Raw genomic sequence first — 27951 nt, forward strand, 5'->3', positions numbered from 1 at the left:
AGCCTTGATGAGGGGATTATTTTCAATTTTCCAATTTCAAACACTTTCTCTGTCACAGGAACTAAAGTCTGTCAACTCTTCAGCAGTGGCCTTCATTAAAAAATACAAAGCAGCTGTGTGGACATTCATGCTACATTTATTCCAGTCTTCTTTCTCAGTAAATCCAAATCTGGCTCGTGGTCACAGTTCTCTTGCCAAATTGTCACCTTCCTTTCCTTCTCCACCCAGTCACCATTCTCTATCTCCATCAGGGCAGAGAGAGGAGAGGATTTGGAGGAAGTGTAGATCTGAATAAGAGCCAAAGGCTGGGCCAGGATGCTCCTGTGGAGCCCCAAAGCTGTTGCCCCCAGCCCCAGGCCCTGAGCTTCTGGCATTAAACCATCACAAATACACACATTCACACATACACACACACATATAAACACACTGTTGTATGGTCACCAGACACCACAGCAGCCAGGAAAGCAGTGGTCCAGAGAATGGGACAGATAAACAAGGTCATTTACTGCACCCTGTCATTCCTCAATAGGGCATTACTTTGGAAACAAGAATGCTGTTTTATATCAGGGTAATTTAATTTTCTTAATGTAGGTACATACCATATATAACATACCTTTCAGTTACTTAAACTCTTATCTATGTTTATTTCACAATTTGAGTGGATTAAGGTGGTTATTTTTAAGTATGTTTGCCAGGGGGAAATCCACCTCAATGGCAGTTAGCATTTGGAGCATGCAACCAGTACCCAGCATTCAATAATGATGAAAGAAAGATGCACCACTACTGTTCCACAAAACAAAAGAGAAATAATTTTTCAAAATGGGCGAGCTACCAATTTAGGTAATATTGCTATTGCCTTAAACCACAAAATTACTTTTGTATATTTCGTTCAATTTTTGAACAAAACCTCTGCCTCCCTCCTTTTTCCGCAGCTCAGTGATGGAGGACAATGTTACACCCAAGTGATTGGCATCGCAACACATGTAGCTTGTTCACTCCTCTGTATTGTGAAAATGTGGCTTTTGTATATCTGTTAATTACCACCAGTCTACCATTAACTGCCACAGAATGGTTAATGTTGCAGTTCCTTGGTCACCAGTAGAGGTTGAGCAAAGTCATAAATTATTTAATGCCCCTTTAAGATGAATTTGATTCATGAATCCATCATCATTAATTCAAGAGCACACATTCATATTTTTGTAGCATGGACTTTAGAGGGTTTATTTATTTATTTATTTATTTTATAAAAGAATAATCAATTCATGCCAGTCTCATGTTCATGTGGCTCCAGCCTTTGTAGAGTATACTTTCCTCTTGATAGCTTTTTCTTCAAGAAGCGATGAAAAAAAAAAGTGTCAGAATCTGAAAGTGTCAGATGAATAATTAAGAGTTTTTTTTTGAAGAAGAGTGATGGTAACGCTAATATATACAGGAAGAGAAGAACAAGTTTTTTCAGTTTAGTCAGATATTATATTGCCACTTCTGTCTTTGTTTTACAGACATGTCTATAGTCAGTGTGCTTTAAACTCTACACAGGCCATTATATGTTTGGTGAGGCTGTCATTGTAAATCAGTGTATGAGGCTGGTTATCGTCAGACTTGTGTGAATGTTTCCCTCAAAGAAATGTCTTAAAGTGTGTTAAGCTGCCTCACTTTTGTGCCATTAGGTGCGACCTGTCCCCCTCACAGTCCATGCAGTCGTCACCTCCTCAGACCTGCAGTTTGACCGATCAGAAGTGGACTTTGGCTACTGCTCCATTTACCAGTCAGTTAAGACCAGCGTTTGCCTCACCAATCTCTCCCTGCTGCCTCAGGACTTTGGCTTCATTGGCATTCCAGAGGTACTGAATTCATAGTTGGAGTGATGAAATAAATAGATGGATATTAGAGATGTTACGAATGGGACATTCTGATGCAGCCTGGGTTGGTTTCTGGCCTGTGTCCTTTGTAGCATGTCAGCCCCTCTCTCCACCTTATCTTTACTGTCACTCTATATCTTAGTCAGATAATCTGAGTCTTTGAGACAAACATTAAAAACACACGCAATTTCATAACACTTAGAGGGATAGTTCACCCATTTTGAAATTTTAGATTATTTCTCCTCCCCCCCAGCTGTTCTGTAGGACAGTAGTGGTGCTCTCTTCCTCTCATTGTTACTGAGTGCTGGATACTGGCTGGATGCTCCAAATGCTAACTGTTAGCCTCCTGCCATTGAGGTGGACTTCCCCTCGGCTAACATGTGTGTGTGTGTGTGTGTGTGTGTGTGTGTGTGTGTGTGTGTGTGTGTGTGTGTGTGTGTGTGCAAGTGACAAGGCAGTCAAGCAACTGTGGTTCTTCTTGTTGTTTTCTCACCCAATAGTTTATTGAAGTCCAACCCAATGATGGTTTTGGCACTCTCCTCCCGCTGGAGACCCTGGAGATGGAGTTAATATTTAGTGCCAAGAAGGCTAAAGAGTACCACTTTCAGCTCAACTGCAAATCTGGAATTAACAGGTAATCTCTAAATATTTGTTTTATGTAAATTAAATGGCATAATTAGGGTTAGGGCAGTATGGGTTTGAGAAGTTGTGGGCAAATATTGGCCTTTCAAAAAGTAATGTGGTCCAATCAATGTTATCCACCTCTGATAATGGGTGTGATGCATTTTGATTTATTACATATTTATTGAGAAGTTAATCAAAATTCCACTGTCTTTGGGATGGTGTTATTCTTGACTCTAATGTAACATTTTAATTAGACTTCACGAAAGTATATTTACAGTGATGATGATGGTGTTGATGATGATTGTTATTAGCACTGGTAGTAGTGCTGAATGCTTGTAATTTCTGGAATTGTTGGCATAATAATTGTTAAATAAGATCATTTAAAAAAGAGTAATGAAATGAAAGATCAGCTAACAAGTGTTTTAACCCAAATTGCAATAAATGATTTAATTAATTAATACAATTAAATTGTTTACATATACTTACTTTATTTTTTCTTAATATTGTTTATTTTGTGTGATTTTATCTCTTTTCACTGGGAAGTGTCAGTGAGTTCCAAGAAGAGTGCTACACAAATAATATGTTGTGATAATATTATATTAATGAGATCAGCCTTTAAAAAATATAGCAAACAATAGTCATAATAGCTGTAAGTGTAGGAACAAAATTTTATGCCACTTTGATTATATATAGGTATTACATGTTGAATACAGATAGATAGATAGATAGATAGATAGATAGATAGATAGATAGATAGATTTACTTTATTGATCCCAAACTGGGAAATTCTTTTTTTTTTTTTTTTTTTTTTTTTTGGATAGATAGTTTATGATGTTTGTCCTTGATTAATCCTAAGAACACTGTGCCAACCAAGCCATTTCTTCCTATTTTCATGTCACCAGAGACTTCCCATTATCATGCCGAGGGGTTGGCGTCATCCCTCCAGTGAAGTTGTCCCACTCCCTGATCCAGTTTGGGCCCACAGCAATAGGGGAGCGCTCCACTGCTCTGCTCTACCTGATCAACCACACAGCCCCTTCAGCAGCAAGGTTGTTTTCCTTTGTTCTGCCTGAGGATTCTGAGATCAGTATCAGCCCCTCTGCAGGACAGGTGCTGCCTGGAGAGGTAATGGCATATCTGTTATTGTATTTAAATATACACAGTTTGGGCGGGTTCACAGATCTTTGGAGCATTTGCTATTGTAGTTTGGTTCAGGTGTCAACAAAACTATTTGAACTCTGGTAGCACCAAATAACCATGTCAAGATGCCTGATAATGTGTCTCAGCCTTCTTTCAAGAGAACTTTGGTGCAGTTGGTTAGGGGTGAGAATATAATTATATCAAATACAGGAAAAAAAAAAACCTCTAAAACACAAAGGTTTATGTGTAAAGTGGTATTAGGAAACAGATGTTGAAATCAGATAGCCAGCAGTTACGTATGCCTGGAAAGCATAAGCTTGGAAAGCATAAGTAACATTTTGGCTAACCTTACAGGAATTGGAATCAGATTGTTTTTACTGCCCCTCTCACAAAATTTTACTGTTTTTTTTTTTTAACTGTGTATTTGTGAGCCTCTATGACCTCTGTTTACAGCCCTGGTTCAGTTGTAATAAAATAAAAAAGTATATATTAAAAATGTAAAAAGGTGTAGGTGTGATTGCAAGTTTAGGTGTTGTATTTCTCATCAACTAACCACTTGGTAGCTGTCTTAAATTTAAGATGATGATATTTTAACTGTGTAATTCCTTGGAAGTCAGGCTGCATGATGTTCTCTGAAACACTTTCTATTATCCATCAGTGTGCATCATCACACTACAAAGTGTGATGATGCACTCTACTGGACAGCTGACAGAAGTGAACTATTGCAAGTTACAGTTCAATTTATATAGTAAGGCTTGTTAAACATACTATGTATAAGCTTCAAAATGACTGGAGTTCATAAATTATGATAATTAATTGTAATGGTCCAATGAATGAAATAAGTTAAATAATAACTGAACCAGCGCCAAATTCAATCCTATGAAATGTTTTCCAATTGCTGACTGTTGATTTCCTCCATTTTTCAAGTGACATGGCAGATGATATACTGTAAATTGTCTGTAATTAGAGAAGAGATTATTAGCTTTGGTTTGCTTGAACTGTTCTATGAAAGAGAGGAGTCGGACTCTTTAGAGGAACTGTCTGAAGCTAGAGACTGATTGTGAATATGAAGTTAGTGGAGGTTTCCAGAGAAGTGGGCAGTTTTGAGGAAGATTAGGCTTAATGAACAGCTCTTTGTAGTTTAAGTTTGGAGGTGTCTCCAAAGGCTGAATTACAACTTAAACTGTAACTGTTGCTGGACTGGAAAATGCCATTGGTCTTACCTCCACTTACATAAATAATTCCTGACATTTTCCACCATCTCTTTTCTGATCCAGAAATGCCTGGTCCAGGTAACATTTAGACCCAGACTGTTGGACAAGGACATCAGGGAAGAGGCAGTGCGTCTCCTCCATCGAGCTAAAGTGCTCCGTGACCAGGAGTTGGAGAGGCACCGACAAATGGAACTGGAGGTAAGAGGCTGCACACCACTCTACTTTAGCTTCCAGTTTATGAACCTAACAGTCTCATACTGCAAGCAACTTGGCAGATAAGCCACTCTATCCTGACCAACTGCGAGCAGTGTGAGAGGCTTTGGTTGCATCTTTGTAGTCAATATTTAGCATCCCCTGTGAATGATGACGTCCCCATCTAGGCCAAAGAGGAACAAAGATATCACCTCATTTTGAGATATAATTGTAGCCATAACACCAGTTGGTGCTGCAGTGCACTGGTGAGTTTTGTCAAAATCAGACCATCGGTATTTGAGATACAGCGTGTGACAAATTATCTGCATCAATCATGTTTCCACAAAATTCAAGTATACCAATACTGTTGCAGCTCCTTTTACTAGTGTGCAAGTGCAATCAGATTTAAACAATGGCAGAAATGAGAGAAATGAGACATATCAATCCTGTGACTTTCATGCATATATAATCAGCGGTGTCCAAGACATTGTGTGTGACATACAATTAAATTGCCTTGTAGCACCCCACTTTGGTCAAGTGGTGTGTAACTTTAAAAATATTGCAACTTTATACAAATTCAGTCAATGGCTTTTGAGATACTGTGAATGATGGACAAAGGGACATATCCCAGGCCAATATCTTTGAATAGAAGCTGCAAGTTGCAGATATTTTGTGTTGATAGTGAAGGTATTTAAATTTTCCTGCCAAAAAATATTATATTTATTAGAATTATAATAATTAATTTAATTAATAATTTATTTATTTATTTATTATATCCAAATTATATATTATAATATAATTATGATATAATACATTAAAAATAAAGTTAAAACAAGTTGACAATTATTCAGTATTTACAACTGAATTTTATTCTTGTAAACTCAAAAGTAAAGAAGAAAAGTAGAGAAGGGCAGCAGCTCCCAAGAGCAGAAGGCTTTTGACAAAGATGCATGTTGAAATGCATTAAGCTTGTTTTGTAACAATAAATAAGTTTCCTCTAAAAACAACAGTGTTGCAGTATGTTCTATGGAGTTTCTGCCCTTTCCTTCCCCATGGAATTCCCTTTTGATTCCACAATTTTTTTTGGCAAGCACCCTTGACCTGAAGTAAAGTTGATTGGTGTGCTGTCACACCCCACAAAGTTATCTGAAGAATTTTATTCTTATCTTTGTTCTCAACAAATCTTTGTACAACATCTGCATTTAGATCATCATGGGACACAAAAGCAGTCCATTAAAAGTGTTACTTAATGAAATTCTGTGTGGGTTTGGAGCTCTTTGAAGCAGACAGACAGGTTTTATTGTAGGTTTTACACACTTATGCCTGTTCACCACAAGAAATGAGCGACCAATAACCCAACAATATTGCCATGGGAAGACTCAGGGCCGACAGCATCACAGTCACAAATACAGGAACTAGAGATCTTTACTTATGTTGCACACTTTCACCATCTTTTTCTGGATAAAAATAGTGAGCTTTGTTAAGTAACATTAATGACTTGAATTCAAAATCTTTGCAATTTCCAGCCTTGACTATTTTTTTTTTGTACAGGTTGTTGCAATTTATGCTGGAAACATCACAGAGAGGCAGACCCTTCTCTGTTTTCTCCATACCAGTATAACTCTGGTATAAACCCATCAGTCCTGTATGTGTATTATAAATATGACTCCATGTGGATATGTTTTCAGACTAAACAAGAGGTCGCAGCAGAACCCAGTAAGGTGAAGAAAGTGCTTCAGCCTCGGCTACAAGGGAAACAGGCTGTTAATCCAAAGAACAGCAAGGTGTCAGTCAGCCCCAAGACTGAAGGACCAACCACGCTTCCTGGCCCTGCCGACATACAGCCAGGGTGCGAGGCTGAACCCTTTGCATTTTCCTGCTTCTGTAACTTTTCCAGAGCTGTTTGCAGACAAGATCTAACATGGGCAATGTCGAATCTTCTCATCCAAACTTTTCAGTCAAGTTTATTTATATAGCCCTCAGTGCTGTAAAAAAACATTCTGAGGTAAAGTAGATAGCTTGTTTGAGAAATAGCCAAGTAAGTCACCCATAACTATAATTACTTGAAGTGATAGTTTGGATTTTTATATACTATTTTCTTATATACTATATACTAGTATTTGCTGCTCCATGCAAGTGTAATATATCCAGTAAGTCTGGCCTGTGAACTCATTTACTGTTGCAAGAACTACAGCTTCATCAGGAATGTACTTAATTAAGTTTCTCAGGTATTTATTGAAACCTATTGAAAGCTAGCTTCTGTACAAAAAATACAATAAATTATAGTTATACAATACAAATACAATAAATTAAGCAGGTAAAATGAAGATCAATGAAGAAAAAAATCAGGGTGTTCTCTAAAACTGACAAAAATCACAAACTTGCCTCCTTATGCTCTTGACAAATACTTTTTATAATTCAAATTTTCAAAATGAATTCAATATTTAACCTTAATCCTAATCCTAACCCTAAAACCAAACCAACATGGGAGAAAGTTGTCAAGTAACTTAAGAGAGAACATAAAGATTCTGTTTTATATCTAATCAAAACTTTGATGTCATGTTGTGGTGGGGTTCTTTTTCTTATGCCTCTTGGTCCAAAACTGAATATGATTTCTGATGAAGATATTATAATGTCTTCTTGCCATCACCAACCTTACTTCTCACGTTGTCCTACAAATTACTTTGGCAAACATGTCACATTTGCTGAACTTAAATGATAGTGAATAATAAATAACATAGGTTAATAAATATTTCACAGCCAAAATATCAAAGAGCAGTATCATAAGAAGAGTTACTTGCTTATTCTTTTGGCAACATCTTCCACATCCTCCCTTCTGTATTTAAAAGTAAGCTAAACCTAATTAGTATGTTGGGCAGAATCTATTTCTGAAATCCAGTAACACTGAAATATAAATCAGCGTACAAGGCTGTTACTTGTATACTCGCTTCCCTCCTAGTTCTAGTTATTTCAGCCATGTTTCTATTTCTTGCTCTGAGTACACCATGCATATTATGATCCCATGGGTACTGCCAAGTAGTGCAGATGAGACTTGCTGAAAATCAAGGATTCCTGCATGTAATATTTAAAGGACCATACTAGTGGTTTTACATGTTCAATGTAATATCTACAAACTGTATATACATCCTGTTTCTGCTAGGTTTTTTCCTGAAGCAAGCAGTTGTATTGCAGAACTCTGATATGATTTTTCTTCCCTATTCCTCCCTTTTTTCATTTCCATTCATTCCATTACAATATGAAAATGAAGTTTCAGAGACTTCAAACTTTCTTCACACCAGTATTCCATCACCAGAATAAAGTCGTCCACATTAGTTTTCCTAAAAGCAGCAGTACTGTTGTGCTTTTATCACTTGAAATTGGGCGGAGTGAAACATCTGTTCACCAGAAAATAGTCCCCAGGGAAACATTTGCTTTACACAACCAATTGTAAGTTCTGTGGTTTATGAACGGTGATGGCTTTGTTAGCCACAGAAGCAGAATCTTATAAGATTGCTGAAATTTGAATAGAAATTTGATCATACATTGTGAAATATTTAGTACTACAGCATGATTTGCAAAACATTCAGGATCACTGGTATCATCCTGTAAGACATCCAATAGAGTAGAAATTGTTGCTTTGTTTAATTGTGTTGACTTTTTTGTTTCCAGATCAGAGGAGTATGAGGAGGGCAGGATGTCTCTGCTGTATTCATTCACCCAGCGCTACAGACAATACACAGTCCCCTGCTTTTTATGGGACGGAGACCCCTCAGCAGAAAACCCACAGGCCCAGCCAACATGGAGGTAATCCTAAGTCAGAGTCCATTCAGCCAACCTACTTAGGCCCTGCCATGTCAGATATAAAGACAGGTGACCAATGAAAGGAAAAAAAACAACATAAAGTGTCTTAGTAAGGTGTTGGGCTATGATGAGCTGCCAGAACACCTTCAGTGCTCCTTGGCCTAGATTATCCAAGTGTCTGGAACTCTGGATGGATGGTCAGTATCTTATAATTCATAGTGGAGTGCTAGAGGATAGGACTCCATGTAAAAATCAGCTGTTATGAATTACATTATATAAATCCCACCATCGAAAGCAGGGGGTTGAAAATTTTTGAGAGTACAGAGTATAGAGAGACTACATGGTTTTAATGATTGCTTCTGTTTAGTCCAAAAACAATTGATCTTTTTTTTAATTCCAAAGAAGAAGTTGCTATTGAAACACATTGTACTAGTTAGTATCAATTATCAATAATTGTTTACACAGATATCTCACCCAACATTGTGTCTTTCCCCTGAATCAAAGCACTACATTTAAAGAGTAGATGGGACTTATTCTACTAAGTCATAACTTGTCATGTTCAATATCTTCCAGTCCCCTCAATACTCTCTACTTGGAGTTGAATTGTCCTGCCATACAGCCCCCCTTAGTGGCGACGTCAAGCAATGGACAAAACACCATAGACTTCGGACAAGTGGCAGTGGGTCAGTTCTTTCAAACATTTACCATTTATTCAGAGTGATGAAGTGTGTGTTATTGTTTGTATTTATGATATGTGTTATTTTGTCTCTTTATAGGCCAGAAAGTGGTCAAAAGATTCACAATTCACAATATTTCCAAGGAATCTTTGGATGTATCCTTTCCCAGTAAATGCTAATGAACTAAACCACTAGAACTAATGATTATTGTCATTATAGATTAATCTGTCTATTATTTTCTCTATCATTCCATACGTTGTTTGGTCTATAAAATGTCTGGAAATGGTGAAAAATGTCTTGTTTTGTCCCAACCAACAGTCCACAACCCAGATATTTAGTTTGCTGTCATAAAGGACTCAGTTAACCAGAAAATATTCACATTTCAGAAGCTGGATTCAGAGAATTTTGAAATTTTCTTCTTAAAAATAACTCAAAACGATTAATTGATTGTCAAAATAGTTGGTTATTAATTTAATAGTATTAATTTATTATTCAGTTAATCATTGTAGCTCTGCAAGCCACTGTACTGAAAGTTGCAAAGCAAAGGAGTCGCAGTGAGTTTTTTGGTAATCAGCAAAAACAATGGCAAAACAAAATGATGGAATCAATACAGTGTCTAAACAATATAAAACCCAAGGAAACAAAGACACCAGATAGCATGTTGGACAGTGTGACAGGCCTGCCTCACCTACCGACTTGAGTCTAGCTTACCAAGCATCACTGACCTGAGACCATCTGTGAGGGCAAAGAAAAACTCCCAAGCAAACATTAAAAAACAGTTTACTCAGTTTGATTTTTCATGAATTTTAAACAACGCTTGGTAGCATCTCTCTTCAATACCTACTGCTCATAAGATATGTTCTCTCAAGCACAGATGCCTGTTGGTGGCACTAGAGGGAAGGTCACCAAAAGTGCCAGGTTTCATCCTATAGGTAACATGAATGTTAACATAACATATATGGCATTGCATAAAAAAACAAAACTTTTTGAGATGCTAGTGCCTCATATTTTTTACACTCTTGTTTTTCTTCTTGTATTTTTCTTCTCTTTTTTATTTATTCTTTTTTTGGTTGGAGGGGGTTGCAAAGTGCACTAATATGCCTCATACACAACAATGCTTTATGAAAATGGATAACATCATACATTCTGTATCAAATGAATAATCAAATGAATAATCATCTAATGCAGCCCAGTGACTATGCAGAGATATTTAGATACTTGAGATTTTTTTTATTCAAGTAAAAATAGTAAGAGTGCTTATCTAGAACACTAAAAATGTGTAAAAGTGTAAGATTAGGACACTTTAAAATTACTGTCTTTCAGCCCAGTCAGTTTAGTTAGTTTAGTTTTAGAGCATAAGTTCAGTGTATAAGTGTAAATAACAGAAGCCAGTGTAGAAGTTATTTGTTCTTATCATTATACAGACAAACCAAGTTTACTCAATATAAAATGTGTGTTTTGATAATGATGATTACACATGCTCTTAATATCAATAATCCTATAGCGCAGTCTTGCTTGTTTTATGCTGTAACTGTTCTGTAAATAACAGATCTCATTACACTGATGACTCTTCTCTAAAACTTAAACATACTCAAGTAAAAGTATTTATGAAAAAATATTTTTTGTAGTGTCAACATAGAGATGAAAGCACAGAGTAAACTAATGCATTACTCAATCGAACAAAATCAAATACTTTTACAAGAATAGTTATAACTAGATACTTTTCACCAGTGAGTTTCTTTAACCTTTGTCAAGTTGAAGTCATCACTCTTGGACATAAATGGTCCTTTCTGCCTGCTCAATGCTCTCAGATGTATAGAACCTGGAGAAAAGCACACTCTGTTACTAGCCTTCAGTCCAGCTCTAGAGAAGAAGGTGAGTCACACAGTCATCGGTGTTGTGGAGCTGAAGCTGAATGCCTAAAAATGACAAGAGCCCATGCTGGGTGATGGCACACTTTTTGCAATAGTTGCCATTTCAAAACTAATATTACACTTACCAATCAAAAAAACATTTGTGTAATAGATCCATTCCATTCATTATATCATTGCATCAATCATAAATTTGGTCAGCTCAAGTGTATCCATCAGCTCAGTCAAGCTGAATTAATACTAATGAATTAATTCTGTGTTGCTCTAACAGAATGGCTTGATTTTCAACTTTTCTGTCAACAATGTTTTGCAAATTCTGCTGTCTAATTTTTTCTTCAGATTTCAGAAGCAAAAGGATAGCATTAGAGTATTAGAATTGTTTATGAACTGGATATGCAATTTTGGCTAAAAGTGTGGAACGAGATGATTGATTTTAATCATGGTTTACAAATTTACAAATTTCAAACTGAGTCATTTCAAAAATAATAAATTGACCTATATGAAATTCTTCAAATTACCAACTGGTGAGACATGAATTGTATTTGATCTCTATTTAGCCAGAGATTCATACCCCTAGTAATAACTAGTGATATATCTAGAATGGCTTGTAATAACTGAATTATATACAAGTTTATATGTAAATTTATATATATAAGTAATAAGTTATATATATGTGTTGGTTCAAAAATGTGCTTCTATCAGTTATTGTCTTATATATGTGGAACTACCATGCACTTTACAGAATGTGCAGAGCTGCTTGAAGTATCTGAAAAACTAATTGAAAAACTAGTTAAAAATGGAAATTAAAAAAAAAAAAAAACTTGTAAAAAATGGAAGAAACATGCATACACTAACCCCCACTCTGCAACACCCACCTACCCTCCCAGTACCTGGAGACTCTGGAGGTGCGTAGCCCCAAGATGACCCTGGAGGTGACTCTGCATGGGGAGGGTGTGGTCCCTGTCATCACCGCCTCTCCCACTGGAGACCTGCTCCAATTTGGCTATGTGTTGGAGAAAGAAAGCACCACACAAGTCCTCACGGTCAGTCAGCAGAGTGTGTCAGCTGCAGTGGGATGATGCTGCATTCATGTGAAATGGGAAGAAGCAGAAGGACAACAGGTTTATCTGGAAGCATTAACTAGTTTAACTAGTGACCCCCATGTCCAAAATTATTTTTATATATGAATTCAAAATCAACCTCATGAGCTACAGCAGATGATGCCATTTTTTGTAAATAGAGTTGATTGTTGTTAGTATGATTATAAGTGGTAATTTTGATTTTTATTACCCTGGATTGTCAACATTGATGGATTTGATGTCATGTTTGCAAGTGGGAGATATTAGAGACAATTTGCAGCCAGTATTTGAAGTCAATATTTGCTCCAGTCTTTGAATGGAGCCTTGAAAAAATGGTCCTACTAGTAATTGCCACTAGGAGGCAGATTATTTACAGCTCCAGAGAAAGTTATTGGCTCTGACCATGCAGTTGAATAGGGGTTATATTTTTGCCCCACTCTGTCTATTTGTTTGTTTATTTGTTTGATTGTAGGATACCCCAAAAAGTTATGAATGGATTTGTACAAAACTTGGTGGAAAGGTTGATCATGGGCCAACAACTGATTATTGATGGCATAAAAATGCATGTAATTTTCAGATTCATACAACATTTTTCAATTTTGTGAAGAGGTTGGTCAAGCACAGATTAGCTTTTCACACTGTTTGGCCAAACAGGGGAGTGGTGGTGGGTGTGATTATATTTGGTAGATATCCAACATGTGGAATTGCCATATCTTAAGAACTGCATAGTGTAGGGCGATGTGAGTACCTTTTTCTAGGCATGTTTGTCCTCCAACTTGTGTTCAGTGAGTAAAACAAACAATAGAAAATTCATGCAATCTACTTCAGTCTCTGGTGGCTGCTGCTCCTCTCGCGTGGAGTGATACAGGAAGTGCAGAAGTTATTGGGTCTTTCTTGATGTTGATAACAGGAAAAATATAGTTTTAAACAGTAATTTGAACAAAACTATTGTCCGTACACACTTGATAGTGTGTCAGAAAGCGACACTTTAAAGTGATGTTAAACCTTCTTTGAGTGGTTAAAGGCAGTTATTTTTAGTGTTAACTGGGGGGAAGTCCAGCTCAATGGCAGAAGGCTAACAGTTAGCATTTGGAGCATCCAGCCAATATCCAGCACTCAGTAACAATGAGAGGAAGATAGCACCGCTACTGTCCTACAGCCACTGTCTTACAACAGCTAGGAAAATATCAGATTTTTCCAAATGGGTGAATTGTCCCTTTAACATTGTGGGAACCTACTTAATAACAGGTAGCCCTTATATGCTTTCAGCTGCAGAACCGCTCGGCAGTGGCGGTGGGTTTCAGGGCACTGCTGACCAGCCTTTGTCCATCCAGGCCTCAGAGTGGAGCTGACAGCCTGCCCCTGCTGCTCAGAAGTTATACAGAATCACATATTCAGCCCGTTGTGGGTAAGTTTCAACAACTTTCACTGCACTGACTCGCTAGAGCTTACTGACAACTTTTGACTGCCACAGCACCAAAGGAAAAGGAGTTGGATTTGAGATTGAGGGCTCTATCTTTCACACTGGCCTACCTGTTGCCACTACCCGCTACCTGTGAATTATGCATTTAGCAGCTTCCACTATCCCAAAACGGTATCTTGCAGCCACACTACCCGCTATACATTATGCCGACTCCTTTATTTGCGCCTGGAGGTGTGTCCGTGGGCATGTTTATGCACTTTCCCTACAATTGCTATCTTGACCACACACGTTAGGGAAAGCGTATAGCGGGTCCTCAAACCACCCACTATCCCATTTGGGCTTTTACAAGAGCACGCCCAGGCGGCTTCAATGCACATCCACTTGGACACATGGACGTGCACATGCGGCTCCACCTCCCTAATTAACTCACTCTATAAAAAGCCACCTTGCTTTAACCTCGTTTTCGGTGAAGCGTGGTGACCTTCCTCTCTCCATCACGGGTTTCGGTTTGCAGATTTGGGATAGCGCAGCCTGCTCTTAAAGGCAATGGCAGCTGGCACACTGATTGGTTTAACTGGCATAACTGGCTGATTGGTTTAACTGGCAAGTGTTTTAGGGATAACGGCAGGTGTGCAAGATAGCAACTTTTGCGGGGGAATGCCTCTTACGCAATGCTAAATCCCCAAATAACGGATTTAGGGACTCTGACGTAAGATGGGGCCATTAGTCTTTCCTTCCACTGTCAGTAGTAACTGTAGCTGACTTAGCAGAGGGGTTTGACTTCCACCAAGGGAAATCTAACCTGAATAGCCCCAAGATGTCAACTTTTCAGACTTGCTTGTATGTAAAGTTATCTCTGACGCACTTGTGTTCATTTGTCTGTTGTTTTATATATTATTTATATTATTTCATTTGTTTAATTGTTTCATTTGTTCTATAAATGAGGGGGTGTCAGGTAAAAACATTATCCCTTATTCCTATAGAGGGATTGGCAAATACAGGTTGATCCTGTACTTTGTTAATAGCATTTATTAGTATGGTAGAGTTAAGTAGTAGTGGCAGTAGCATTAACAGTAGTTGTGGTGTAAATCAATTCATCATCAGCCAATCAAATTTCATATATAAAACACATCATGTACAGAATACACGTCAATGTACTACAGAGCAGTTGTCAGCGGGTGTTGCCTCAAGTTCCACATTCATCCTTAGATTTCCACACATTGACTAACTGCATGGTAACCCTATGGCTTTGTAACTTCACAACACATTTAATAATCGTGACTCTACAGTAAAAATTTATAAATAAATAAATAAAGACATGCATCAGCTCCCCAGCATCAAACAAGCAATAGAAAAATGTTTGAGTACTGGTATTAGCAGTAGTCATTTTAGCTTTGGTTGGGATTGTGGTATATTTGAACTCCTTCAGGAGCATGGACCTGAGCATCTCTACAACCACAGATAGCTAATGGATGTGAGGATGTTGATCTTGCTATGACAAAATACAAAAGTGAATGGGTTGGAAATCAGTCACAAACCTACATTATGTTCATACTGTCGGTTATAAACTACAAACATGTGAAAAATACTTGCAAACAACAATGAAATGGAATCTCAGGATAGATTTTACACAGCATATTCATTTTATCAGAAGCCAAAATTAAATCAATGCTCTTTCTCTCTTTGTCTCACTCCATCCCCTTCTAATTCTCCTCTTTCTCCCCTTTCTGTATTATTTTATGTGTTTTGTTGATCAGTTTACGTTATTGTTCTTATTTTTACTTACAAATCTGTGTTATTATTGTTATCATTTATATCTTTTTCATATTTTGTTTGCCTTTGTGTTACTTTGTGTTTGTGGTACTAGACTTTGTATTATTAATAATGTGTCTGTATAATCCCACAAGGGATGAGCCATAGAACCAGACATGGAAAAAAAAAATCACCCATTTATTCATTCAGTATGACAAGTAGCAATAATAGCAGTAGAAGTAGTCATTTATATTTATACTGCATCTTATACCAGGAACACAAAACTACAATGGGCTGAGTGTGTTCAGTGTGATGCCAACAGAGGGCACCATTGCTCCAGGGAAGAGCCAGGACATCACTGTCACCTTCCAGCCTGACCACCAGTCTGTTAACTATTCTGACAGACTCAGTTTGGAGCTCATGAATAAGGTCAGCAGAACAACACACACACACACACACACACACACACACACACACACACACACTTGACCATGATCTACTCACCATCATGTCAGTTTAAACATCAGTGCAGTTTGTGCAATGCCAGTCAAAAGTTTGAACACATGTACATTTAAATGTTATCGTAAAGGTATTTTGATGTAAAGGCCAATGTTTAACAGACAATTTTGGTATTTTGAGGTTAGGATGTATTTCTGACTTCTCTGACATGTTGTCAGTAAATACATCAGTTTTGCTGTGCAGTCAGCACAGAATCAATCTTAAGTTTCTTTTTTAAATGCCCACACTTCAGTGATATAGGCTACTCGTAAAAAAACCCTTTCATTGCAATGACTCCTGGCTTTTGTAGACTGCGGGGCAGCAGAGTTGACCCTTCAACAGTTCAACAAGCCAAAAAAGTTTCAGATTTTTATCTTTTTTTGTCTTGGTAAAATGACTGACAATGGCTCCCTACTTTCAGATTTTGAAATTGGTGTGGACTGTTTTGATTTTGTGGGCTGACCTGATTTAGGCTACATGAATTGGAGTGCAGCAACTTGGAACTGCAACAGATGGACAAGGACAGAGCAAGGAGAAGCAGAGACACAAACCCTGTAGCAGAAAGGCTACTGGACTAAAGACAGCATGTTTTGAATCCAAAAAAAGTGTTTGTAGGTGGAATTTCACAGAAGGCTCAATTACCCCACACTGTTCAACTGGAGCCCACTTTTCATTGATAGGTTTGTCAATAGTAACACAATCAACAAAATGGTTGTATTCACTGAAAAATAGTAGTGTGATGATGAAACCAGGAGTCCTGTAGATCGACTGGCACGACACATCTCAAAATCAACTCTTCAGAAGACAGGCCTTTATGGCAGAGCTGCTGCAAAGACACCACTACTGGGAGAAGACAAATTAGAAAGAGAGACTTGCATGGGCCAACACAGACAGTGAACATCAAACCAGTGGACTCTGCCCATTGTTCTGAAAATTTGAGATTTTTGGTTCCGTCAACGTGAACCTGAACGTGAACAGATGATGTCTGCGTGTGCAGTTCCCGCCATGAAGCATGAGGGAGGAGGTGTGATGGTGTGGGGATGCTTTGCTGGTGGCACTGACAGTGATATATTTAGAATTGAAAGAAGGCTTTACCAGTCTACAAAAACATGCCATCTTGTTTTCGCGGTTAACAAAATTGAACTTTGGTAGAGTGTTGAGTTGTATAGGTCCCTGGGCATTATGTGAGTCCACATGGTGGGGAAATATCTTCATTAGTTGCTCCGTGGTCCCCTGGGCTGATAATCAGCAATACCATGTTTGTGTATCTCCTTTCAATTCTATAGTGTGGGAAAAAGTTAATAATAATCATCCTTGTTGTGAAGTTTGAATAAAACAACCGAGTGGACTGGAAATACAGCAAATACAATCACACCAATTGAACACACTGAAAACTGATAAAGTAAAATTACAGCAGCAACATTATTGTATGAGTTAATCTTAACCCTCACCACCCCAACTGTAATTCTGACTCCTAAATTTAATAAATGAATGCTTAGAGCAAGATAAAGCAAAATTACATGTTTTTTTTTTTTTTTTTTTTTTTATGGTACAATGACCCATGGCAAAGTTGGGGCTCTAGTTTCCCGGCGCAGCGCGGGGTGGCGCAGTGAGGCGAACCCCGCGCAGAGCTAGTTTCGACCGGCGAAGCGGCAGAGGCGGACAGTGTCCAAGTTTCGCAGGCGGAGGTTCGCCGAGATGGGAGTGGCGGCGCAGCGGGGGGAGGTGCCGACAGATTCGGCTTGGCGCAGTGACAGTTTCGTGCCAAAAGGCTTCGCCGAGGTGCGCCAAAAGCTCGCCATCTGAAACCACGTCTACTTTCAGCGCAAGGCGGAGCGGAGCCGGCGCAGTGGAAGTTTGGCTGGCTGGCGCACATTACCTCCTTTGATCTGACATCAGCTGTGACGGGACAGTTGATATGGAGATATATGTATGTGCTGATTGTGATCGTAGCATTGAATAGTGTTTTTTTTCGGTATTTATTGCATTGTTCATGTGTCTGACATTCCGGAAGCCTGCCTGTGAGGTTTTGGTGACGTGTCCGCACTGCTCGCCGGTCTCCGCTCCGCGCCTGTCTCCTGAGCTCCGCTCCGCCTGCGGCAGTAGACCTCCATATCAGCTGTGTAAACTTTCATTACGCCTTCACGCAGCGCATTTTAAAGGCGAGGACAGGGGCTCATTTGATTGGTTAAATGTGAATCGGCTGTGTCAAACCCACTCCATGCCTTCTCTCCTTCCCTCCGCCGGTAGGAGGGACAGCGGAGTACTTGTGCCACCGAGAACGGCGTGCCAAACTTGGAAAATCCGCCTGGCCACACCCAGTTGGCGAAGCACATCTGTGCTACGCCCCCGCCTCACCAGGTCTGCGAAACTAGAGCCCTGAGAGTCATCACTGTGGGTTTTCTTTCCACCATACAATTTACAGCCAGCCTGTTGTTATTGTCTGGTTGGAGCTTTCTAAATTTCTGTCGCAGCCCGAGAATGAGCTCCTCCTCTGCCCTCCTCCACCACCTCACCAACTTCATTCAAAGTGCATCCAAATATCAGATTAATCACACGAGTGCCTTTGTTGCTACAATGAGCAATGTGGCAACAGTAGAAGTTCATTCAAAGCAGCTTACTTTGTCACTGAAAGTCTGCAGCTTCACCACATTTTTAAGTTTAATTTAATTTTTTAATTATCGGTTTTGTATTAGCAATCTATGGTGAACCTGGAGGCAGGACTGGCTCCATGTGTTTACACAGTATGAGCTCTCAACACCCTCTAGTGGTCACAAATCACTCACTTCCTGCAAGCATGGTAAGCGAGCATCAACAAACGAACAGATTGCTCCCATTATAATCAATGAGGCTGTCTAGACAAGTCATAGAGAGGATAGAGTGGATGGAGGATAGAGTGTAGCAAGTGATGCGATGGCTTTCGTCCATCAACACTCTGGGGAAAGACTATTTTTAGATGTGTCGCGCCTCTTGTTCCACTCTATCCTCCAGCAGGAGTGGATTGGAGCATGCAGGATGTGACGCTTGCAGTGTAAACAACATCAGCTGTCACAACTCAAATCACTTTCTGCAATTCCAGTCAGGATGAGATGTTTGTATAGTTTTAAATGGGTTCTTTTGGCCAAAATCCCTTCCTCAAGAATGTTCTCGCTGTCGAACTGCTCTGTATGACAGAACATTCCTAACCCTGTGTTGTTTTCCTCCCCTAGAGTAAGGTGTGTGTGATGGATCTGAAGGGTGCTGCCTGTTCACACAACATGTATGTTTCTGGAGGAGACCGGCTGACAGTGCCCATTGAATCTCTCCTCCCTCCACTAATACCCAGTGAACAACTCACAGGTAGCGTCTGTCCGCATCACTGTCACTTGCACACTTTATTAAGCATGCAACAGCAACAAATATTCTCTATAGGCTTTTATTTGACCAGTATACGGGGTCCATATGATTTCTGTCATTAAACATCAGATCTGGTTCAGTCAGTGTGGTCCACCTCTGGTATGATGGATATGATGTAATTTGACTGATTACATATTTATTGTAGTAAACTGGTTGTCTATAAGAACTGAAAATCAAGATTTTGATGCTTTTTTTTATTCAGCACAAGTATACATGAAACTATTATTGTAGTTGTTATAACAGTAGTAGTAGTAGTAATATAATAGTGGATTTCAGTGAGGAGTTTTAGTGTCAAGTGGTCGAAATACTGTTTTAGCCATTTTTCCACCCCTGGAAAGAATTACATTCTCAGGTAAACAACGAATACTTGCATTGCATCTTTTTCACAGCAGCCATTTTGACATGAACTAGCAGGGTAAACATAGGTTCTGTTCCAGGTTGGGTCTACTAACACCAGCCTTAATTAATGAAACCTTAATTAATGTCATTAGTAGCACCTGTGGTTACCCTGCTTTTTCAGTTACAACTGTTTGTTACAACGCTTGCATGTTGTCTGTTTTAACGCTTTATCACAAATGTCATGACAGTAGCACCAAAACACTGTGCTGCAATTTTCAGCACATTGCTTATTTCAAGACATAGTGAGACAGTAGTGCCCTCTTTCTCTCCTGTCTCCATGTTCCAGAGTCAGAGATGTTGGAGAAGCCCAGCATCCCCATACTGCTGACCCTGCGGGGGGGCTACAGTGATGGGGCTGTCAGACCTGCTGTCAGGGAGCTGGAGGTGGGCTGCATCCGCTCTATGCTGCCTGTCAAGAAGGTACTGTAAAAGAACTTGACTATTGCTGTCACATGTAGAATATTTGCTTTAGGCGCACTGTGATGCATTGCAAGCAGATCATAAATTAGAAACAAAGATGAGCTTTTCTTGCACTAGAATCATCAGACAAAGATTAGAACATTACAATTTAATATCAATTCATTTTGTTCTTAAACTCATTTTCTGCATGTGAATAGTTAGAATGCAGTTTTACAGAGTGTAATGCATTTACAATGTCTATAAAGCCTTACAAACACCGCTAATCATAACAATAAGAAGAACTTCTCTAAAACAGGGTTTACAAAGAGCTTCATGTAATAAACAGCAGGCAAATTGTGAGGCCATTTATTTATTCATTTATTTATGTTTATTTATATTATACAGACAAAGGTCAAAAAGCCACATCACAATACAAAATAAGCCATAAAAACAATAGTAAAAACAAAACAACAAACAAAGCATAACAGCTACGTACACGGACACTATTCACTGAAATTTGTTGATGAATTTGTTCAAATGTCTAAAACCTTTCTCCAGAATCACTGACCTGCTCGCCCATTTGAAGTGATTTTGCCCTCGATAACCTGATATGAAGCTTGCAAATTATGAGCAAATTCACTTGATTTCTTTCAAAAACATGGAGCCAATAAAAAAAAACAAAACAACGATAAACAGAATGAAACAGGTGAAAAAATCATGCTTTGTGTTTTTTTGGATGAGTTTACACACTGCTGACAAGAAACTCAACAGAACATAAAAAATTCTATGAAACACAGCTGTTGTTTTTTCATACAGACTATTTACCTAGTCTTCACAGGTCTTTAGTGTGTCTGTGTGGTGTGTGCATGTGTGTGTATGTTTGTGTGTGTGAAAGAATGAGAGAGAAAGAGAGAGAGACCTTAAGTTTAAGTTAAGTTTTAATTTTGCTATTTTAATTTGCGCTCTGTTTGAAACATGGTTTCTGTGGAAAGCCATATCATTTCTGACACAGAGCCACAAATGGCTGATGAGCCATAGGTTCCAGACCACTGGTGTAGTGTGTGTAATAAAGTAAAACACACACACAGAGAACAAGAAACAGCTAAACTGGAGAGGCATTGAGAGTTTATGGTGCATTTTGCACACTGCTCTGTATTATATTTGAAATATACAGCAGTATAATTTGTAATTCAAAAAGCATTTGACAATAAAATTGGCTGCTGAGTCTCTCCCAGAGTTTTGTTGAGCACACTGGATAGCCTAATGTCCGGAAAAGAGGAGATCTGCACTCTACTGAGTACACTCTTGTTCTTTATTTGTATGTTCCATAGTGTTTTTATTCATGTTTTGCAATGTCAGTTGTCATTCTTCCCTGTCAGTCATCCTGTCTGTAAGGACCACATTTTTGTGTTCTGTTATCCTGTACAGTTTTAATTGCATGTTAACATCTCTTTTACTGACGTCAAATAAATCAACAACCACAATTGGCTCAACTTTTCCGAAGGGCATTGTGCTTAAGAGTGTCACTTTTCATGAACTGGCATAAAATGATTTGCAATTTAGTTCTTCAATTCTTAATTAATCTCAGTTCTTAATCATTATGAATACTTATGGAAAATAAATACAATATATGATATATAACAACACACTGTTGCTGTAATTGTCATTGTGGGACTGTAATTATAAAAACTATGGGTATAAAGATCAAAGTAATAGTATATATTATAGTATATTGTTAGTATGTATAATAATAATAATAATAATAATAATAATAATAATAATAATAGAATAGTGTACTAATATAATAATAGATTAATAATAATATTAGCAAAAATAATAATATAATAGTACAGCAGTAGTATAATAGTGGCATAATAGTGGTTTGGCAGGATAAGTTCACCAGCCACAGTCAAAACCAGTAGTGTTCCAGTTCTTGGCTCGTGAGGGTGGAGATATGTTTTTAACTTGCAACCAGGTCAAATCATGTTTCCTCTGTTACCACAGAGTGGTGAGTTTCACTGGGATAACGTGGCATCCCTGCAGCAGCAGGGCTTCACTGTGGAGCCAAGCAGAGGCACCGTGGAGGCAGGCCAGAGCTGTACCATCACCATCTCTTGGACTGCTCAAAGTGGATACAAGGTGGGGGAAAACTGAATTACTAGCCACTTGCTTCTTCACTTGGCTTAGCAGGCATATGGTTACCTTGCTAAGACCTTACCGAACTCCAAGAATTAGGACTGTAAAGTTACCTGTGTCTACTTAATCCACCCATTCATCCACTCATCCATTTACTGGGTGCTGGTCAAGGCCAGGGTCACACAGGCAGCAGGGCAAGCTGAGCAGTTCAGGCATCCTCTTTTGTAGTAATTTCCTCCAGTTCCTCCCCGGAGATTCCCAAGACTTTACAATTTGTCCTGAGTCTATGCAGATTTCTCTTTGGCTATTTCTACCAACAAAGAACTGGTTACTAATTTTGAATTGCTCTGAGCATTTTGACCAAAAATAAATTGGTTTGGAACTCAAAACGTTGGTTCCCAGCTGGACCTAAACAGTAGTAGTAGTCGTAGGACCTGAACTGGGATCCATAACGACAACAAAAGTAATAATAATAATAACTTTATTTGTATAGCACTTTTCAAAACACACAACACACAGTATAGCACTTTTCAAAACACACAGTTACAAAGTGCTAAGTAGGTGTGTATTGTTCTACAGGGTAAGATAGAGATGATCCATGACCAAATCCTGAAAACATTCAAAAAAATTAAAGTACAGAGACTCCAAAAAGGACCTAGTGAAAGTGGTGCTGGATGGAGTTATATAGGGGAGTATAATGAGCTCCTTGATGGCATGTTGGGTCACAGACCAGCAAACCAGCAGACTGAGGCTGAATTCAGCCACAACAATGCTGGAGTCAGTGGACAGCAACCAGTTGGTGCAAACACAGGCCAATTTGCTCATTAGCACCATGGTTCCAAGAATCCCAAATGGAACCAGTTTAAGAACCAGAACTGTTGGTTGAGAAGGGCTTCTGTGGTTCCTGTGGAGGTGCCAGGTGCCCAGGGTGGCATCTGTGGGGCATCCTTATTAGATGCCCAAACCATCTCAGCTGTCCCTACCTTCAAGGCTAACTGGACTCCATAGTCCAGAAGTAACAAAAGTTTAATTGTGTTTTGGAAAGCCACATTTTAGGCCATGATCAACTATTCTGGACTAAAACCTAGTCCATCTTTAATTTAATCCCTGGGAAACCACCCCTTTGAATATTGGCACAAAATATCATTCAGCCCTCAAACCCAAATCAGTCTGCAGTAGGTATTTATTTAGGAGTGCTGACTGATTTTGTGTGTTTGTATGTGTGTGTGTGTGTGTGTGTGTGTGTTTGTGTGTGTGTGTGTGTGTGTGTGTGTGTGTGTGTGTTTCAGGTTAACGAGGTGGTACAGGTGTGTGTGCCTCTTACCCTGAAGGGAGATAAGACAGAAGTTTACAGTGTCACCCTGTTAGCTTGGGCCTCCATCCCTCCTCACTGACCTCTGACCTTCACCTGAACGACACACACTCAGAACAGAACAGTTAAGGCAGGACAAGAGGAATACACATTTTGTAGCATGCTGTTATTTATTCTGTACAAATAAAGCAATGATTATTAGTGACTGAATGTGTTTATTAAAACTGTAATGTTATTGTTTTAAACTGCCAACATTGATGCACAATCCAGAGCAGAAACGGCCTACTTTAACCCTTTGAATCCCTGGAGCCTTTGGGCAAGCTTCAGTTTGAAAGGTTTTGTTACACCCTCTGAACAAAATTCACTTGATTTATTTAACTAAGTTTTAAGTTTTCTGATGATTTTTTTTTAAATGTTTACTCATTTTCTGTTTGTTTTCTGTTTTTGTAATTTTATGCAAGTTTCATGGTGAGTTTGTTCCTTTTTCCCCAAAAATGTTGGGTAATTTTTTGGTCTTTTTATGGTCATTTTCTGGTGATTTAATTTGAAATATGTAATGTTTTTGAAATAAATCAAGTGAATTTGCTCAGGTTTCGGAGCGTTAAACCTTGAAAGATATGATTATAGCTGCTGCCTCGGTGAACTACCATGACCACCACTTTGGTGGCTAGTAGCGATATTCGCCTTGAAATGAATGACCTCCTTTCCAGTGGACTATACAGTTAAGAATTGAATAATAGTAAGTTGCTGATTAAATAAATAAACAATAAAAACTCAAAATGACTGATTACCACTACAGGACAATTCATATCAAACACTGAGTGTAAATTCTGCTCATAGTAAATCTTCAACTGGATTTTTCTGTGCTTTTTAAAGAAACAATTTACTCTCCACTCTCGATTTTCTCTCCACTCTCCTGCATTTCCGATTTGGTGAGAATGTGGCACTTGTATGTAGGAACCTAATTTCACCACCAGGGGACAGCAGACTAAAGCCAGCAGCTCCACTATGTTATGCCCTGGTGAAGGGTGTGTCAGCTGATGCAAGCCAGCAGATGTATACTGTTAAGCAAACACGCAGGGTGTAACAATTCAGAACATAACACTGTTGGTACTGTACCTAAAGCTGAGCTAGCGGAGGCAGAGTTCAAACTAAGGCCAAACAAACTACAGTCTGATAAATATGAGCTTGTAGATATGAATGAAGTTCAAAAACAACTGATGGTTTGTTTTGAAAACCACTTGTATGAGTAGGGATTGAATGAAAAATTGTTGTGTCAGTAGTAGCTGTATAGCAGTAATGGTAGCAATAGTGTTAGTATCATTGCTATTATGTAACTGTTCCATGAGCATTTCACTGTCATATGGTGTAAGTTGTCTTCCAGATGATTTTCCACCCTGACAGATGTTACATCCCCTTTTTAAACAGGAGAAAAAGGAGAAAACACAACAATCACAATTATTAAGAGTCAGTATAGTAGTGAAAAAAAGTGTTGAATTAATGAATTATTTATTCACAGGGCGTATATCTATTTCCAAACAAGACAAGGTTCTCTAAGTGGGGGAAGGTGGAAGTGAATGGTTGTGCCAAATAAATGAAATCAGTATAACAAAACTAGGCCTGACTGGACTAATCCTGAGAACAACATTGAAAAAAAGGCCTGACTAATTTATCTAAAAAAACAAGGACCTCACAAAAACATACAAAGAGGCACCAACCACTAAGCCTGGTGTGTCTAAACAGTGCTTCTACAAGAGTGGAAATGTGTAGGGTACCCCCAACTTACCAATAGTTTCCAACCCTCAACCACATACCTTTTTAGCAAGTTACTCAATTTACAAACGCTCAGGCATACTAATGGCAGGAAAAGAAAAAAAAAAGAGCAAAACTCTTTGGTGCTCCTTTTATTGAGGGCTCTGGAGGAGGATTGGCCAGTCCAAAGTCAAAATAGCCAATGGGCCGCAGGACAGGACATCACAGGTGGAAACCAATCCCATCGCTGACACCTGGAGAGACAGCAGGGGAGGAGGAGAGAAAGAAAAGCAAGAGGGAAGGAAAAACAGGAGGAAAGAAAAACACACAAGCACGTGGCCCCTGCTTGGCACATAACCCAGAATATAATTCCAAGGGAACATGAATACTGGGAATTTTTAGCATGACAATGGTCAAATTTTAATTATATTATTGGCTGGGATTTGAACCCAGGACACAGCAGTAAGCCTTGATAAGTGGTACGCGCTCTACCAGGTGCGCTACCACAGTGCACCAAAGATACCTTTTTTTGAGCATTTTAAATATTTTTGATATTCATGTATACAGCATTTTTAAGGATTTAGAGACAGGAAAGGCAGGGGAGAGAGAGGGGGTGACATGCAGCAAAGTGGCCTGAGGTCAGAACACACGACGCTATAATCACGACTCAGCCTTAACAAGTGGTACACAGTTATCCTGTTGAGCCACTAGGGCATCCCATCATCTTTTTTTAAAAATATTTGTGTAATCCTAATTTTCATATATTTTCTTACTTTTTAATTTTGGTTTCTTTGTTGTTGTTTCTTTTAACATCTGTATGTAAATATGTGTATATACATAAACCCATACTGATATTTAACCCTAATTCTGAGATATCCCTAATGACCCTAATACTTTTAACCCTAATACTGAGATATAAATACAGCATAGATTATACGGTTAGTCGATTAATCGTAGGCTAATTTAGTAAGCGAACGCAGAAATTCTGGTTAGATACACTGTTGTTGAAGTTCATCAAATTTCCAATTCTTGAACTTACCAGGAGATCTTTTTTGTCAGGATATTTATGGTATATATTTAAACTGGTGGATTAGTGGGTTATTTAAGTTTGGATGAATTGTCAGTGACTATCATGGGACACTAGAAACCTCCACTGAGAGCCAGACTGATGGAATTAGGTTAGCAGTTCCTAAATGAAAAGTGAGACAGCTTTCATTGCAGGTTTTACAGAGTTCCACCTCTGAAGAAGGGGAGGCCTCCATGAATTCAGTGCTGTGTAACACCTACTGGCTGATACCTATTTTAAAAAAAACAAACAAACAAACAAAAACAAAAAAAAGCCAATATCTGTGTAACTTAACTTCAAATTGTATGGAATTCACTAAAAATCTACTTGAGTATCAGTCATTCAAACCAAAAGGAAAGGCTCTTTACTGGACCAGATGATTGCACTTACAGGTACCTACCACTAGGTGACATCTCATGTGAGTATGATCTGAGCACAGATTACATGAAATGAAAAAAACATGGAGCTGCATTTGGCATTACTCCATGGAATATAGCATCTAGAGACAAGGAAAGTCAGAGAATTTGATACACTCTGTGGGGAGGTCGGGAAATATCAGGTAATTTTACAAATGAGTCACTGTATAGAAATACAGTAGGATGGGTTTTACCACTTAGGCATCCACTGCATTAGATGGTGGCTTTCATCTCAACTGGAGTCAAAGCCAGAATGTTCATCTCTTTAGAAAAAGGAAATTGAAGCACTCTGGCTTGGTTGTGGAAAGTCATGGATTTTTTTTTTTTTATTATTATTATTATTATTACAGGCACAGTGGGAAGCCTGTGGTTTTTTAATAGGTTAAGTGAGGAGAGATGAACATGGCCACACCACCATGATTTACTCAGAGCCTCACACAAGGTACATAGAAGAGACACAAGTAAAATACGAAGCAATGATGTCACAGGAACATTTACATCAAACAAAAGTGCCCACAACATCCAACACAAAAATACAGAGTAGTAGATATAATGAAACAGTACAGACAAAAAAAAAGATTCAAAATCAGAACAAAAGGGGGAAAATGCCCACTGCTAAGTCCATAACCACAACCATATTGTCCTGTTTTCATGGTCAGATGGTGGAAAATTAGACCTGAGCAGTGGGTAGGTTGAGCCAGGCAGTTCAAACACATGCACATATCCCAGGCTGTGCACATTACCAGACTGAGCAACACAACTGCCACACTCATGTGTTTTTCCAAGGACTACGTACTGTAAATGAGACATTTCTGCATTTCATTTTCCATACATTTGCAAACATTTCTAAAAACTTTTTATACTTTGTCATTATTAGGTATTTTGTGTGGACTGATGATTTTAAAAAAAAAATGCAGTGCATTTTGTGTGTAGATTGCAACGCTA

The 27951-nt window shown here is 38.6% G+C and overlaps 1 protein-coding gene across 1 annotated transcript in view; it reads left to right on the plus strand.

The window, feature by feature from the left end:
• Positions 1-24021, plus strand: part of cfap74 (cilia and flagella associated protein 74) — a 76838-nt gene extending 52817 nt beyond the window's left edge. The window contains exons 24-39 of the mRNA XM_030054841.1: positions 1668-1841; positions 2360-2493; positions 3386-3608; positions 4901-5035; positions 6718-6878; positions 8699-8833; positions 9404-9513; positions 9607-9662; positions 11263-11382; positions 12266-12421; positions 13727-13865; positions 15907-16061; positions 19340-19469; positions 20212-20345; positions 22329-22463; positions 23750-24021. Coding sequence (XP_029910701.1) covers positions 1668-1841; positions 2360-2493; positions 3386-3608; positions 4901-5035; positions 6718-6878; positions 8699-8833; positions 9404-9513; positions 9607-9662; positions 11263-11382; positions 12266-12421; positions 13727-13865; positions 15907-16061; positions 19340-19469; positions 20212-20345; positions 22329-22463; positions 23750-23854 — 2202 coding nt within the window. The 3' untranslated portion in view covers positions 23855-24021. The remainder of the gene's footprint in view (positions 1-1667; positions 1842-2359; positions 2494-3385; positions 3609-4900; positions 5036-6717; positions 6879-8698; positions 8834-9403; positions 9514-9606; positions 9663-11262; positions 11383-12265; positions 12422-13726; positions 13866-15906; positions 16062-19339; positions 19470-20211; positions 20346-22328; positions 22464-23749) is intronic.
• The last annotated feature ends 3930 nt before the right edge of the window (positions 24022-27951 follow it).

This window comes from Myripristis murdjan, chromosome 7 (assembly GCF_902150065.1).
Source record: "Myripristis murdjan chromosome 7, fMyrMur1.1, whole genome shotgun sequence".
NCBI classification, from domain to species: Eukaryota; Metazoa; Chordata; class Actinopteri; order Holocentriformes; family Holocentridae; genus Myripristis; species Myripristis murdjan.